The 14,910-nt window shown below is 41.6% G+C and overlaps 1 protein-coding gene across 2 annotated transcripts in view; it reads left to right on the top strand.

Annotated features, from left to right (window-relative positions):
- Positions 1–11,393, top strand: part of MAP2K6 (mitogen-activated protein kinase kinase 6) — a 121,574-nt gene extending 110,181 nt beyond the window's left edge. For both annotated transcript variants that reach the window (XM_060645564.3, XM_060645565.3), the window contains exon 12: positions 1,513–11,393. In XM_060645564.3, the coding sequence (XP_060501547.1) occupies positions 1,513–1,590 (78 nt within the window). In that variant the 3' untranslated portion in view covers positions 1,591–11,393. The remainder of the gene's footprint in view (positions 1–1,512) is intronic.
- Positions 11,394–14,910: the final 3,517 nt, after the last annotated feature.

The raw sequence follows: 14,910 nt of genomic DNA on the forward strand, positions 1-14,910 counted from the left end.
CCTACCGCTGGGGCAACATGAAGGTGATAAACTAACATCCCCAAAGTCAGGGAGAAACGAAGCGAGTCATCTACATGTCTGGGTGCAGAAACACTCCTATTTAGCGGCTCAACTAGGCACTGAAAATAATACCACCAGACAATGAGGGAGGTGGCCGTGACGGAGGGGAGGGTGTACCTGACAGGTGGAAGATGACACTGGCACTAGGTTCTACCCAAAGGAATCGTCCTTTTTGGTTTGTTTGTTGGATTCTGTTTCCCACTGTTAGAACTATGGTTCGTGAGTTGATGTATCTCCTTTATATTAGAGGTGTGAGGTTCCAGTGTGACACCTGGGAACTTACTGTAACAAAATTGTGCCTTTGGGGGAGGGTCATGTTGGTGCAGAGAAAATGGCTTCATTTTCTTCAGAATTGTTCCACTGTGTGGCCTCTTGGACCCACTATGCCTGCGCTCACTATGGCTTTTTTTATTTTTTTATTTTTTTTTTTAACATTTATTTATTTTTTGAGACAGAGAGAGAGAGCATGAACAGGGGAGGGTCAGAGAAAGAGGGAGACACAGAATCCGAAACAGGCTCCAGGCTCTGAGCGGTCAGCACAGAGCCCGACGCGGGGCTCGAACCCACAGACCGTGAGATCATGACCTGAGCCGAAGTCAGACGCTTAACCGACTGAGCCACCCAGGGGCCCCTGCTATGGCATTTTTGTGAAGTTTGCTTAATCTGAGCTGCATGAATAGAGACTTTTTTTTTTTTTTTTTGCTTTTCAATCTTTAATGTCCAAGTTGAATTTCTCTGCACATACCTAGAGTTTGGCAGTTTGCATTATTTTCCAGATGGATCAACTCTTCATTAAGAGAGACATAAGTACAACTCGTGGCTGTCGATGTGGCTTAGAGAGTGGCTTTGTTAACTGTTTCAGTCCAAACCAGCTCTCCAGGGTCAAGGGAAAGCAATGCTTTGCCCATTTACTATGCTACAAAAATTGGTTTCTCCTTCTGCTATCCAATTCTTGAGAAATCAGTGTGCATAAATCTATGAAATTTCTCATTATGTTACCACTGTATCAGTCTAAAATTACTTTGTAGGGGACAGGGTTATTTGTAAATCAGAGTCCGGGCTGTCTTTGCCAATCCTTGTATTTTACCATAGGTGGAGTTTATATAGCCTAATTACATATATTTTCCAAATAATAAATACTCTGTAGCAGAAACATATCAAAATGGGAGGCTTACAATAAAAGTTATCTTTAAAATGTCCTCATCACTAGGCATATACTTGATAAATACTCTGTAGCAGAAACATCTCAAAATGGGAGGCTTATAATAAAAGTTATCTTTAGAATGTCCTCATCACTAGGCGTATACTTGACTTGGGAAGAGGTTGGAAGAGTCCAGTTTAATCCTAATAGGGGTACTTTAATCTGTTTACCAAACACATCTGTTAAGTTGCTAATCTCATGTATTGTCAGTGCTGAATATTAATACCATGTGTTTTTCCTTTCTCTTGCAGCAACATCCATTTTTCACCCTACACGAATCCAAAGCAACAGACGTGGCATCTTTTGTAAAATTGATTCTTGGAGACTAAATACCGTGGACTCAATTGGTTGGCCCTCCTGTGGATTGGTGGGTTTACAGGGTGAAGCAGGTTCACTAAAGCACCAATAGAAACTCATCCTTGAGATAATTTAATCCTGCCTCTCAGAAGGTTGTTTTCCCCCATTTTCTTTTCTTTTCTTTTCCTTTTTTTCCCCCTCCAAAGGGGGCCTTGGAATCTATAGTATAGAATGAACTGTCTAGATGGATGAAATATGGCAAAGGCTTAGGACTTAAAAAGGTGATTAAATATTTAATGATGTGTCATATGAGTCCTTAAGCTTCTCAGACTTCTCTTGTTCTTCATAAAACGAATGCATTGGCCCTGGTCAAAAGGTGCTACCGTAGTGATGAAATTGTAAGTAGATCTGTAGTCTGTCCCACTTATTATTTTAATATTTATGTTTAAGTGCTTGGTTGAAAAGATTCCATTTTATGCAAGGAGGGAGATACAAGAGGCAAGGTTGGGTTGGCAATATTTATAGGGCTTTTATTTTTAAGTTCAGTCGTGTCTGTGGTCCAGAGGAAACTATTTAATATGCATCTTTAAGAGTATTATAACAATAACAGTGAGGAGCTCTTCTTTGTAAAACACCTGTTCCAGCTGTTGTGGCTGCTTGCCACGTCCTTAGATTTCTGCTCAACTCCTGGGTAGTAACCACATATTTCAGGTGAAGTGGTGAGGTATCCCAGTCATACCCTTTCCCCAACTTTGGGAAACATAAAATCACTTTTGTCACATCTCAGAGTCACGAGTTGGGTTCTCTTGGCCTTTGTGGTATTAATGGAATGTGATTCCTGATGCAGTTTTATATCACCTATCTACCCTTCTACATGTGTGCCTGTGTATATTTGGTAAGTCCCAAGCTCCGCCAAGTGGCTTCTGTGGACATCTCTACTTAGCGAGGAGGATATATGTCAGTTCTGAGAGGAGATGTCATGTCAAACCACACTGAGAATTGGTGCCTTCTTCTGCTTCTGTCCCTCCTTACAATGCATAAGCCCCAAGGTTTGCCTTTGTGTTAAGATGCGCTCTTTGCTTTCTTCTCTTCTTCCCCCTTGTTCAATAAAGAAGCCTTACTATTGACGGGAGGGCTGCAATACAAGAAAATAAAAGTTCTTTGACAGGATAGGAGATAATGGGGAAGGTTGAATTAGTTCCTAGGAATAGATGGCCCGATTGCCAGTGGTTGAGGCCACATTTCACTTCAGTAGCACACAGCAGCACGGGATAGCACTCCGTAGGAGGCTAGTGCCATTATGGGTTCCCGGCAGGTTGACAAAGCAGTGAAAGCTCTTTCTTAAGACTAAATATGCCCCTAGGTTCTCTAGGTTCCTTGAAGAAAAGTGAGTGAATTGATGCAGGGAAGCTGTAAACTGATAATAACCAGCAAACATGGCTTTTGGACGTTGGGTTTCCATGAGGCTATTCTTGAAGGACGACGATGGAGAATTTTGATGAGAGAGGAAGAAGAGAACTCCCTGTCTTTCTTTCTTTGCCTCAAGTTCACAGATATGGAGATTATTCCTCCTGAAAATCTTCTCTTCTTTCCCTTTTAGGTTTTGAAATGCAGTCGTTAGTTTTTCTGTGTCTGCGTTTTCCCCTTGTTCTTGTCTTTTGTCTGGCTCAGAGCAGTTGCCCAGAGTGAGTATGGCCCTCCCGTACACTTCTTTGTACCCCTAGTTCCAAGAGATACCTGTTTGATCAAACGTAGTTTCATCTTCTTTAAAGCTACCTCTGTTCCTCATCTTCTTCCAGCCAGGAAAAATGTATTATCCCAGTGATTATGGCCCTTCTCTTTCTCACCTACCTTGCTAAATTGGGCGGTTTCCCTTGTTGAGACCAAGAGAAAAAAACATCACAACTGTATTCCTTCTTTTCTTCATCTGTTTAATGAAAAAAACAAGTAGTAAAAAACTCGGAGGTCCCTCCGTCACAGCTTTTGGCGGAGTATGTAAGGCAAAACCTCGTTCTGGTCTGAGTCAGACAACTCATACCTGTTGTTCAGTGCGGTTTCTACTTAGAAATATTCTTAACCGAGTGTGTTCTCATGCATTCGCCTCTCCAGTTTGTGAACCCAGGGCCCAAACTTGCAAAACAATCGTACTGAGACAGAGAAGGAGTTTGTCAATGGTTCTCAACCTGATGCACACTGGAATCAACTGGGAGCTGGTGAACACTGCCTGTGCCAAGTTTGGGATTTCATTGGTCCAGGGCGGGGCCTGGGAATTGGCATATTTCACACGCCACATCAGAGAGGGCGTGTTCATGGAATACTGACTTGGAACTTGGAATACGTTGTCCCCATAGAAATGATGTACAACATGGTGATTAGATATCTTATGTGCTCAAGTAGAATGGCTTGCTAGACTTACGAGTCTAAATTCTAGAGTGTGTGTGTGTGTGTGTGTGTGTGTGTGTGTGAACCGTGTTATAAGTTCTAAACTAATTTTAAAATAAAGAGAGAGATGTGTAAACCATATTTAAGTTGATATAAGTTGGAAGGTCTCCTGTACATACACACAGGTCACTCGACCCTCTATATTACTCCACTCATTGTGCGTCAGCATTATTATTGTTTGTGGTTACCTTTGGTTGATTAGCTTTTTAATTGTGGTCCTACCCTCCTGTGCTCTTTGTTAGTCTTGAAATGTCAGACGTCCAAGTCTAGGACATGAAATACTCATTAGCCTCAGCATTTGAGGAAGCCAGCCCTGAGACTAACGCGACCCCTGGCTTCTCCAAGTGCATTTGATTTAGTGTCTTTGGAAGGTAGTCACAAAAGTGACAGAGAAGGGCTAATGTTTTCATAGTTTTTAACACTAAAAATGCTTTTCTTGACCAAGAGGCTTCATTAGCTCTGCTCAGAGAAACTACTCTGTTTCTCCGAAAGTCGTCTAACAAAATGCTTAACTTTTGGCTTAAAAGTGCAATGGATGCCCAGTTCCTGATTTCCCCCCCAAATGCTTGTTTTGGTGACGTGACTGCCTGTGGCCTTGAAGGGAAGATTCATATATTCATAAAATTCATTGGAGTTGGTGGTCAGATCAAGTAAAATGAATTAAATCTCTATCGTGCTGGGGATTTTGTCTTCTTAATGCCTATCTATGACTGAGAGGGAGATTTGCTGGCTTAAAAGCAACCTTCCATTTTTTATTGAATTAGCAAATAGAAGACGCAGTTGTTAATTGGACCCCTGAAAATTTACATATTCAGGTGGAAAAATGCCAGAGTAAAATCTGGGAGGTGGAAGCTATCAAACCAACCCTATTAGAATAGAAAAAAAGAGAGATTTTATTGTAGAAGGTCTGTGTTCCTCTTGTCTAGGGGTGTGTGTGTGTGTGTGTGTGTGTGTGTGTGTGTGTGTGTTTTAGCACTGTTAATATGCTGGCAGCTAAAGATGCTCTTTGGTTTTCTTTGGCTTTAATTGGGGTACTCTGGATTTCTTTAGGAATCTGTTGAAAGCTAGGACCTTTTCCCTAGGAAAACGCACATGGTACATGGAACACGTAGTTTTGCAAACATGTTTTGTTGAGGGGAGGGGAGTGGAGTGCAGTTTATAGACCCCACAGGATCAATAACCTCTGCTCTGCAGAATGTGGACTGTGACGTTCTAGACCAAGACTGGCAAAGTTTTTCTGTAAAGGGCCAGATAGTAAATATTTTTGGCTTTGGGTTGCATTAGTCTGTTACAACTACACAGGTCTGGGGTTGCAGTGTGGAAGCATCCATAAATAATACACAAATGAATGAGCGTGGTTCTGTGTCCCAACTAGACTTTATTTACAGAACCAGGCAATGGGCTGGATTTGGCCCACAGGTTATGGTTTGCCAATACCAGTCCTAGAGCATCGAATGCAAAACTCCAATTGATTGAATATGTGTATAGAGCTTTTCCATTTAGTTAGTATTCAGCTCAGCTGTTGAGGCAGATCAGGAAGATGGACATAGAAATGAATTTGGGAAGAGTGGAGACTGTTCAGTCCCATGGAAATTGCCTCTTAATTTTCTTAGGTAAGTATTCCTTGCCCTGGAGGCCAATGGGACAGTTTTCCTCAGATGAAATTGAGTACCTGCTTTTTCCGTTTCCATACAATAGCTGGCGTAACGTACTTCAACTTGGCAATAAAAAGCATTCTTCTCTCAGACATCAACGGCATTCTTGTCTCTTAGCTTTCCATTTTATTTCTCTCTGAGATGTGATGCTTGTGCAGGGAGGATCATGAAGCCAGACACTAATCCTCGGGTTTTCCTTTTTCCTGAACTGCATTAAGATTTGAAAATTTGGGAGGCCATAGCTACATCAGAAGTGGAAGGCAGATAGACGTCTTAAAATCTTCCACGTTATCCCCCTGTTCTTTTTGGTCATCATTCGAGAAAGGAAGAAAGATAAGTATGGGGTCAAAATTCTTGTTCTCAGGTAGACACGGAGCTCTCGGCTCTCACTGTGACAGGAGACTTGGGCCCACCCCTTGGGTACTGTCCTTGGACTTGGAAAGACAAGGCTGCTTTATCTTACTCCTTTCTTTAATCCTCACTAAATTTCTATTCTAAGGGGCTTATGCAAAATGCCTCCTTTCTGATGTGATTATCTTGGGTCCCTTGTTGAGTTCCTGGGCCCCCTAATCTCTGGTGAAAGCTTTGCCTTCCCCATGGGACCAGCACAACTGTCCTTTCCTTTGTCTTTGGTCAACCCTTGTCCCTTCTTTGCTGTAGGAACACTACACAAAGAACTGTCTGTCCCCTAAGGTGCCCAACTCCACTTTCCTCTTCCAGAATAGTCCAGCACAGCTGACCTAAAGCTGCAGTTGCTTGGTTATTCAGAAACAGTTTTCTTCCTGCTGCATCATCAGGCAAACATAAATTATACTTAGAAGGCTGCTTGGAAACTCTTGAAGAGCATATTTAAGTATTTGATCTGGCAATTTACCTGAAAGAAAGTTTTCTCTTCGCCCTGGGAAACAAAACCTGAATTCCAGAGCCTTCAAAATGAAACCATCCTTCTGGGGAAAGCACCTTGCCACCAGATATATCACTCACCACCTGTTCTTGGTATCTGCAAAGAAGCTGTGTCGTTTTGCTGGGGTTTAGAGAGTCACTGTTTACAGCTATGCAAATATAATTTCCCCACTGCAAGTTTTCTAATGGAGTCATTTGGAATCAGCACCTAAGTTGGGGTTTATCTTTTTAGCTCCTGCCTCAAACTCCCTTTTCAAGCAAAATTTCTCCAAAAGCTCTTTTCCTAACTGACGTGAAGGGGACTGGGCCCTAAGTAGAAACACAAAGGAAAGTCAAGGACTTTGTGGTAGGGTTTGTTTTTTTTTTAAGAAAAAAATATCACCTCTAACACAAACATGTGTTAATAGAATTAAAAAATATCCAATCCAGTTCCCAGGGACTGTCAGCATCTTGACATCATTTGTATTGTCATTTGAACTAGGACTCTGAGCCCTCTATTCTTGGGAGTTTAGAGTGAGATTTTTGGAGATGTGCATTGTGTTTCTGTCTCAAGAGTTGTCAGCATGGAAAGATTCCTCTGGGGGCTGTTCCTCTTGACACATACAGGGTTTCCCCAGGGTCCACTTCTTTCTGGGACTCAGGGTCTCTTTCGAGGAATGAGGTTAATGCTCTTAGGACCTGGAGACTGATTTCAGGGAAAGCACGGGAAAGTTGAGGCACTTACTTGTGGCTTAATGTAGGAAACAGAACTTCCTAAATAGTCCCCAGAGTTTGTGGCTTCGAGCGGGCCACCTTGTCTTTCCTGGTTTCCTTGATTGCATTTGCTTGTTTTTCCACTGCCCACGCACACAGGACCTGGGCTGACTGAATGCTTCTGTGGAAAGGAACCGATCCTACCATTTTCATATGGCAGAACTCAGAACCAGCAGTTTTGCCTTGGTTTGCCTACCTGGATTCTGTTGTTCCCGAATCTTGAAAATGAATGTAAGGGATGTCTGAGAGAACTTTTAGCAAAACCCTCCTTCTGAACGTAAGACCTTACAGTGAATCTTCCACTCATCCTGTAAAAAAGGATTGCTGGATTGGGTATCTGTTCCTCTTAAGGAATATTCTGTTGTGGCCAGAAATAAGCAGTTAGCATCATTTGGTCACTACTAATGTTCATTCGTATTGGAGTCTGCAAGCTAGTTCAACAAAGCAAGTCAGGTCCCTGCTTAGGAGACTGTCATCAGACTTTGGGCACAAAGCTGAGCCCCTTCATCTTTAGTTCTGGTGGCTGATGGTTTTAAGGACGGTGGACACCAAAAGCTATCTGATGAACATACTTTTTCCATGAGACAGAGGATGGTGAATATTCTTAGAAAGACACTACAGGTCTTCATCAGAAGAGGAGAATTTGTAGTTTTAAAACATAACACTCAAAGCTAGTTTGAGTTTTCAGAAGAAGGGACTTGTGTGGGAAAGTAGTTTTATTTTCTGCCGATCTCAAATTGTCTTCCTTGCTTGTGTTCAGTACTCGTGGAGGGAGGTGTCGAGGGCACCAAGTGGTTTCCAGACTGTGTAGAGTGGTGCCTGTGGGGGTCTCTGGTCAGGAAGGGAAGGGGAAGAGAGAAGAGTGTGATGGCCATCTGAAAGCCCCATCAACCTCCAATGAGAATATTTGGCTACCGGTATCAATCCCCCTTCACTTAACTATCATTCCCCTTAAGTCTCTGTGGCTATTAAAGGCTTGGGGACTTTGGATGAAGTCACTACTTGGAGACCAGAAGCAGCCACAGAACCCGGGAAATTTTGTGGCCAATGCTGTCTTTGCAGCCCTGGCTTCTGCTGTATTCTGTATGCCAACAGGGCTTGGAGGTAGAAGGGCAAAAAGAGAGGGCCATTTCTTTAAATTTCTGAGCATGAATCATTTGAAAGAAAATGCAAACATCAATATGGGATGGCCACGCATATAGACTCTTGAATTGCTTATTTTTCAGAAGTGGTTGCAAATAATCTGATCTCAGTGGCAAGGAGGGGCAAGAGTGGGCTCTTGATGGGCAGTGGAATATCTACATTTCTATGTTTCCAGGAACAGGAGTTGTCATTTTGGTTATTGACATTTAGAAAAAATTAAAGTTCTTTGTATGATTTTGGCACAGAGCCGCGTCCCATCTGAGAGTCAAGCTAACGGTTACCCTCGCTGGGTGTTCCAGGTGAAGATTGGTCAGGGGAAACTGGTACAGCCTTTGGAAGCTGAAAACAGGTGGTGTTATCTGTCCTGAACTGAACACAAGGGGATCCTTAGGCATCCATTGAAACATATCAGGTGCCTTCTACACACACAGAGTCTATGGTGAATTCTGATAACGGTGCTTTAGCCGCTAAACCAAATTGAACAGCTGGGGGGTTCCAGCACCCATTTTAGAACTCTGTATGTGTCATAAAGCTACATTTGGCAACAATTTGTGGAGCCCTTGGCCAATCTCTGCATAAAAAGCCACCGGAGGAGGTTCAATTAAGAAGATTCAGACAATTTATCTGTCATATTATCCCCGTGTTTGGTTTATTTTTTAGTTTCAAATTTATTTTTTGAGGAGTGATTTTCTATAGGGGCCGAAATGATGTTTTAGTAAAATAACAGGTATTTTTAAAGGAAAAAAAAATGCCTTCTTGACGTAATTAACGTCCGCCATTGCAACATATTTTCTGCTGTACAGAATCATCACATTAAGTCACTTAAAGCTGAAAAAGGTGTTAAGGATGTAGTTCAAAGTCTTTGTTTAAACACACCAAAATTTTTCTATATATTTTGTGAAAAGCCTGATGGAATGCAGGATGTAACTTCTGTATGGAATTGAACTTTATAAGAATTTTAGTAAAGTAGGTGGGTTTCCCCAGATTCCTTTGTGCATCAGTTTCATTGCTGAAAATGCTGCTTCCAGTTATTAATCTGGTCTTTTTAAGGAAACACACACACACACACACACACACACACACACACACTTTTTTCCCTTACATGGTGTGAATTTTATGATAGACCTTTTTTATTTGTATATGTGATGGATTGTTTTCCTGTGTTGTACCCCACATTTGTTTGTAAGCCGTGTTGATTGTAAAGACAGCTGTTGGGCAAGTGGAAACATGTCTGGTCTCTACAATCCCTTGATGCTAAGAAGGAAGTAATTCCATATGTTTGTTAGGCCCTGCAAACTCTTCCTAATACCTGAAATATGATGCAAGGAGATTGGAGAGGTTGTGCACCCCTATCCTTCAAAACCCCATCTCCAACACTGTGTCTCTGGAAAGTGTGAAATAGCAGAATGACTACCATTTTGTGGATTCCGTCATTGACTGACTCCCTCATCTTTCCTGCTCTGTAGAACATGCTGCTAGCTTTCCCTGGTGGAAATCATCTCCTCTTTATGGATGGCAATATCTTCTCTTTATGAATGAGGCAGACTGGACTAGAGAGTATGGAATTCATTAGAAGTTCATAAAGTAAAGGCCTCTGAAGGATGTGGGTAGAATGTTTCCATGCCTTTGAGGTGATTGGGAAATTGATGCTCTGGCCTTGGGAACGTTTTGCTTGTGAGCTGTGGAGGGAAAGGAGTCGGGGAGGGTGTACTTCATCCGTTTTCCTATAAGGAAATATACAGGGCTGCTCTCTCAAGGCGAAAGCGTTTCTCACCATTGTCCAGGAAAGAAAAATTATGAATATCAATTGATAATTTCAGTCAGGCTCTAGGATTGTATTTAAAAATACCTGTTTTATGCCTTTTGTTGACTTTGCCATATTGGCTTTGGTGGCCACCATGCATTTTTATTTTAGCCTTGTTTTCCTGTTCTCCAGATCGTGTGCATTATTGTTGTTGTTTTCTTTTGAACTACTGCTTATCGTAAATGGTGATGTTATCTCAGAATTCCTGAAGCCAAGGAAATAGCTACTGTGCAGGACTTGGGGTAGATGAAAGCATTGGTATTGATGTAGGTTAAGATTGGACAGAGTTACCAGAAATATACTGAAGGTGGCTTTAAAGACGGCGTGTTTGTTTTAACATCTGGAGAAGCCACCTGTTCTAGGTTCCTTATTCTTGGGAAATCCATCTTTTCATGCAAATGCCATTTGTGGTTCATACTTAACAGCCTGGATGACTGGCCTCTGTCAGTCACTATACAAGGAATTCTAATAATTGCCAAAGGTGGAGGTAATTTTGCCTTTTATAGGTCATTCTATGGTGAAATTTCCAATCATGGTATCTTATAAAAAGAACAACTATTATTTGCCATCTCTTTCCTGATCCAAGAGCACAGTAAAGGAAGAGTAAAGTTCTGGTGTGATACAGACTAGTTCATTGAATCTGTTTTTGACCAAGGAAATGGCTGAGATGTTGAACTAAGTGGTTGTTACATGGTTCGTATGGTGACCTCAAAAGGAAAATGAAATTGGGACATTAAGTCAAACTTGGACTCCTCTGTTGGTGAGGAGCTTACACTTTGATTTCCTATCTCAGGATATTCTTCAGTTTCATACTGCTGCTGAGGAGGAAGGAACAAGCCGTAGACTCTAACTGGTCTCCGGATGTTTGTGCGTGTGTATGTAAAACTTCACACTGTGTGTGTTGTGTTCAATGTTGTGTCAATCTATGAACTGACTCAAACAACAATTTGAAGAGAGAGAAGACAGTAATAATGGCAACAGACACCCATCCACCTCTTTTTTGTCAAAGTGCTTGCTATGACTTTCATAGCTAGGACAAATAGCATACGTATTCAGGAGCAAGGTGTCCTTGAAAGAAATGGTGTGTTGATCTCATAAGAAAATGTACAACCAATAAAAGACATTTTAAAAAGTGCAGCGAGTCTGTATATTAATTGAGTTGTGCATGGAAATTCTTTGTTCCAGGGATATGCTACTTTTACGTATAGAAGCCCTGCAGGTGGAAAAAAGAAAAAACTGGCTTGAATGATTCATTCTCTTTTTCTTCTCCCATTCCTACCACCCTACTTCCAAAACATAACGGAGCAAAGCATACCAAAACAACAGTGTTGTAGTCCTGAAGCCTCATTAGAAAGTCATTTCCATGGTAACGAACTTCAGACTCAATCTTCTTATAGTCAGTATTCCTAGGTTAGAAGTGAGGGCCAAATATTACATTATTAAAATCTGATGGCTGTGGGAAGGATGGGTCCAGATGGCTTAAATAAAAAGAAGCAAGGCCCTGACTTTATGTCTCTACAGATTTCTGACCCTGAAGTCTTAGGCCAACTAATCATTTGAATTTTTCCTAGTCCTACTTGTAGCGTGCATAATAGTAGGAAATTTGCTTTACATCATCAGGCATGCTGTGATGTGGATGTCCTGGGATAGAAAGAAAATGTCATTTCTAGTATATATGGTTGGGTCTGCAGAGTTCTCTGGTTTCTCCTATAAACTGAGTGCCTAAAACTATTTGATGAGCATCCACATTAATCCAATTTAGACAAGAATGGCTAGATCTTAATGTTACCATTTTGAGTGGATCACCAGTTATACCCAGAGGTGCACCTCTGTCTTGCTTATTGCCCAAACACGTTGTGTTGCTGAGTCAGTAGACTCCTTTTAAATCCCCTAGTATTTCACCTTGGACAGATATCATCTCAGAGTTGAGAGTCTAAAGTGGAGGGCTCACCCTACTTCTGCATATGTTGCTTAAGTATTTTCCAATGCTGAGACTCTATTATACTGATCTGGAAGTCCTGCCTGTCTACTGTATTAAGATTGAATCGTTCATCTTTCTTCAATGATAGGGCTTCCTTGGCATTGGGAATTTTATCTTAATAAGGGGTGGGGGTGCGTGGAGGAGGAAGGCATCAAACACTGTATTCTCAGGCATCATGTATGAAAGTATTTTATACAGTCCTCCGTAGTCATTCCTTATTTTCATACATTGAAATATCAGATCTTAAAGTTTTGTTCCTTTCAATGGGTATAATGCCTTCTTTTTTTTGCATGCTTCTCATGTTGACCAACACTAAGTTGCCCCCATCCAACTGAGTTCCTGTTTACTCAAGATTTTGTAGGAAACTGTGAATTAAACTGGAAAGTGGAGAAAATGATTGGGTTAGTAACAAAAGCTTCTTTGGTTTTGCCTTGGTCATTTGATGATCTACTGTGACATAACAAACCCTGAAACTTAGTAGATGAAGATAGCAGCTTATTACTACTTCTCCCAGGCCTGTGGGTTGGCTGGGCTCAGCTGGGTGGTTCTTGCTTGTCATCTCTCATGCATTTGTAGTTGGGCAGCTGAAGCAAGAGCCACTGGGGGTGTCCTCACGCACTTGTCTGGTGCCGGGCAGGGGTGGCTGGACTGGGCTTGATCAGGCATCTCTCGTTCAGGCAGCCTGTCTATGTGTCTACCATGGGCTCTTCACAGCCCCTCAAATTAGTCATCCAAATTAGATTTCCCCCAAATTAGTCATCCAAAAGCCCCAGGCAGAATACTGGGACTGTGTTTCATGGTGGGGCATTTTGAAGACTAGCTACATGCTTGGTCAGTCCCATACAGTTAGAATATACTCGTGACCTTTAAAAATGGATCTCATTCCTTGTTTCCTAAATTGGAGGTCCAGAGGCAGTACAAGAAATGTACTAACATTCATGATGGAATTAGTTTTCCATTCATTTATTATCCACGGTTTTGTCAAGGCAAGCACTTTGGTCAATGACGTTGTCCCATAGAGGCTGAAGTAGCCATCCCTGCCTGAAAGTCTGAAGCCATAGTCAGAATGAAAATAAGACAAGTGTCAAGAACATTGATACTTGATGACCCATGAAACTGTTAGTATGTCCCTGACACCCCAGACGTCAGGGCTCATGAATACTTGCTGAGTAGCTGTTTTCTCCTCAGATGGAAATGGCTTTGATTTTTATTTTAAAAATAAGGCATTATGAGAAAACTTAGAGAATACATGCAGGAAAATAAACATTATCCCCAGTTCCGAGTGAATAGTTCATATCTTCCTTATTTTTTTTAAGTTTATTTATTTATTTTGAGAGAGAGAGAGAGAGAGCACGCACGAGAGGGGGAGGGGCAGAGAAAGAGGGAGAGAGAGAGAATCCCAAGCAGGCTCCACACCATCAGCATACAGCCTGACTTGGAGCTCGACCCCAAGATTCGTGAGATCATGACCTGAGCCTAAATCAAGAGCCAGGCACTTAACCTAACCAACTGGGCCACCCAAGTGCTCTTATTGTTAATAAGTTCTTTAAAGTATATTGTCCTATACTCTCTCTCTCTCTCTCTCTCTCTCTCTCTCTCACCATATTAATGGGATTATGCTATTATCATCTGTCTTGCTTTCCAGATTGTACCACAGGCATCTTATGTCGATTAATGTAGATGGCATCACCATTTTTGATGGCTGCCTAATATTCCAATACATATATATGTATGTATTGTATATATACATATATATGCATGTGAACCTCTGTATACACACACACATATATATTTAGCTGCGTCCCCATAGGTGGAAATTATGATTATTTACTTTTTGATTGCTTTGATAAATGTTCTTATTCTTACATATTTATGCATGAGTCTTATTGTCTTGGAGAAGTTTTAAAAAGCTAAAGGGCCTTAAACATTTCCACCAGGGTTAACATCAGCAATGGTTTCACTTACTGGTCTCAACACAGCTGTCTCCTTTTGTTACCGTGGCACCCACTCTTCCCCAGCTTCAGTCATAAACTAAGAGATCAGACTTCTCTGGCAATGAACCCAAATTAGGAATTTTCCGTGTGGGGACCAGTCCACACAATGGCGCTTTGGTGATATATTTCTTAAGTAAATTGGAGCATAAGGAGTGTCTTTCAGGAATAGCCACAGAGGAAAGAAAATTATCAGGAGGAAGCACTTGGAGGAAAAGTACAGAGCATACTTTTTAAAAATCTGCTTTTTAAAATTATTTTTTTATTTTAGAGAGACAGCATGTGATCAGAGGAGAGGGCCGGGGAGAGAGGGAAAGACAGAATCTTAAGCAGGCTCCACACTCAGGACAAAGCCCAACATCGGGCTCAATCCCATGACCCTGGGATCATGAGCTGAGCTGAAATCAAGAGTTGGACACTCAACCGACTGGGCCAACCAGGTGCCCTGGTGTCTGCCTTTAAGAAGGAAAAGATTGCTTTCTTTTCCCCTTGTAGTCTTGGTGCAATGATTATGCAATGGCTATAATGGACACTAGCAGAATTTCTGGTTAGTCTAGTGGGCACCCTAACCATTTTTGACCATGTAAGTAAGTCTGAATGAAGCTAGAGCTGCCATTCAGCATCCATCACTCAATAGGCATTAGCTCTGAAAGCCCTTTTCAGGGGTGATGTAGCTACAC

This window comes from Panthera onca, chromosome E1, assembly GCF_046562875.1.
Source record: "Panthera onca isolate mPanOnc1 chromosome E1, mPanOnc1 haplotype 2, whole genome shotgun sequence".
NCBI classification, from domain to species: Eukaryota; Metazoa; Chordata; class Mammalia; order Carnivora; family Felidae; genus Panthera; species Panthera onca.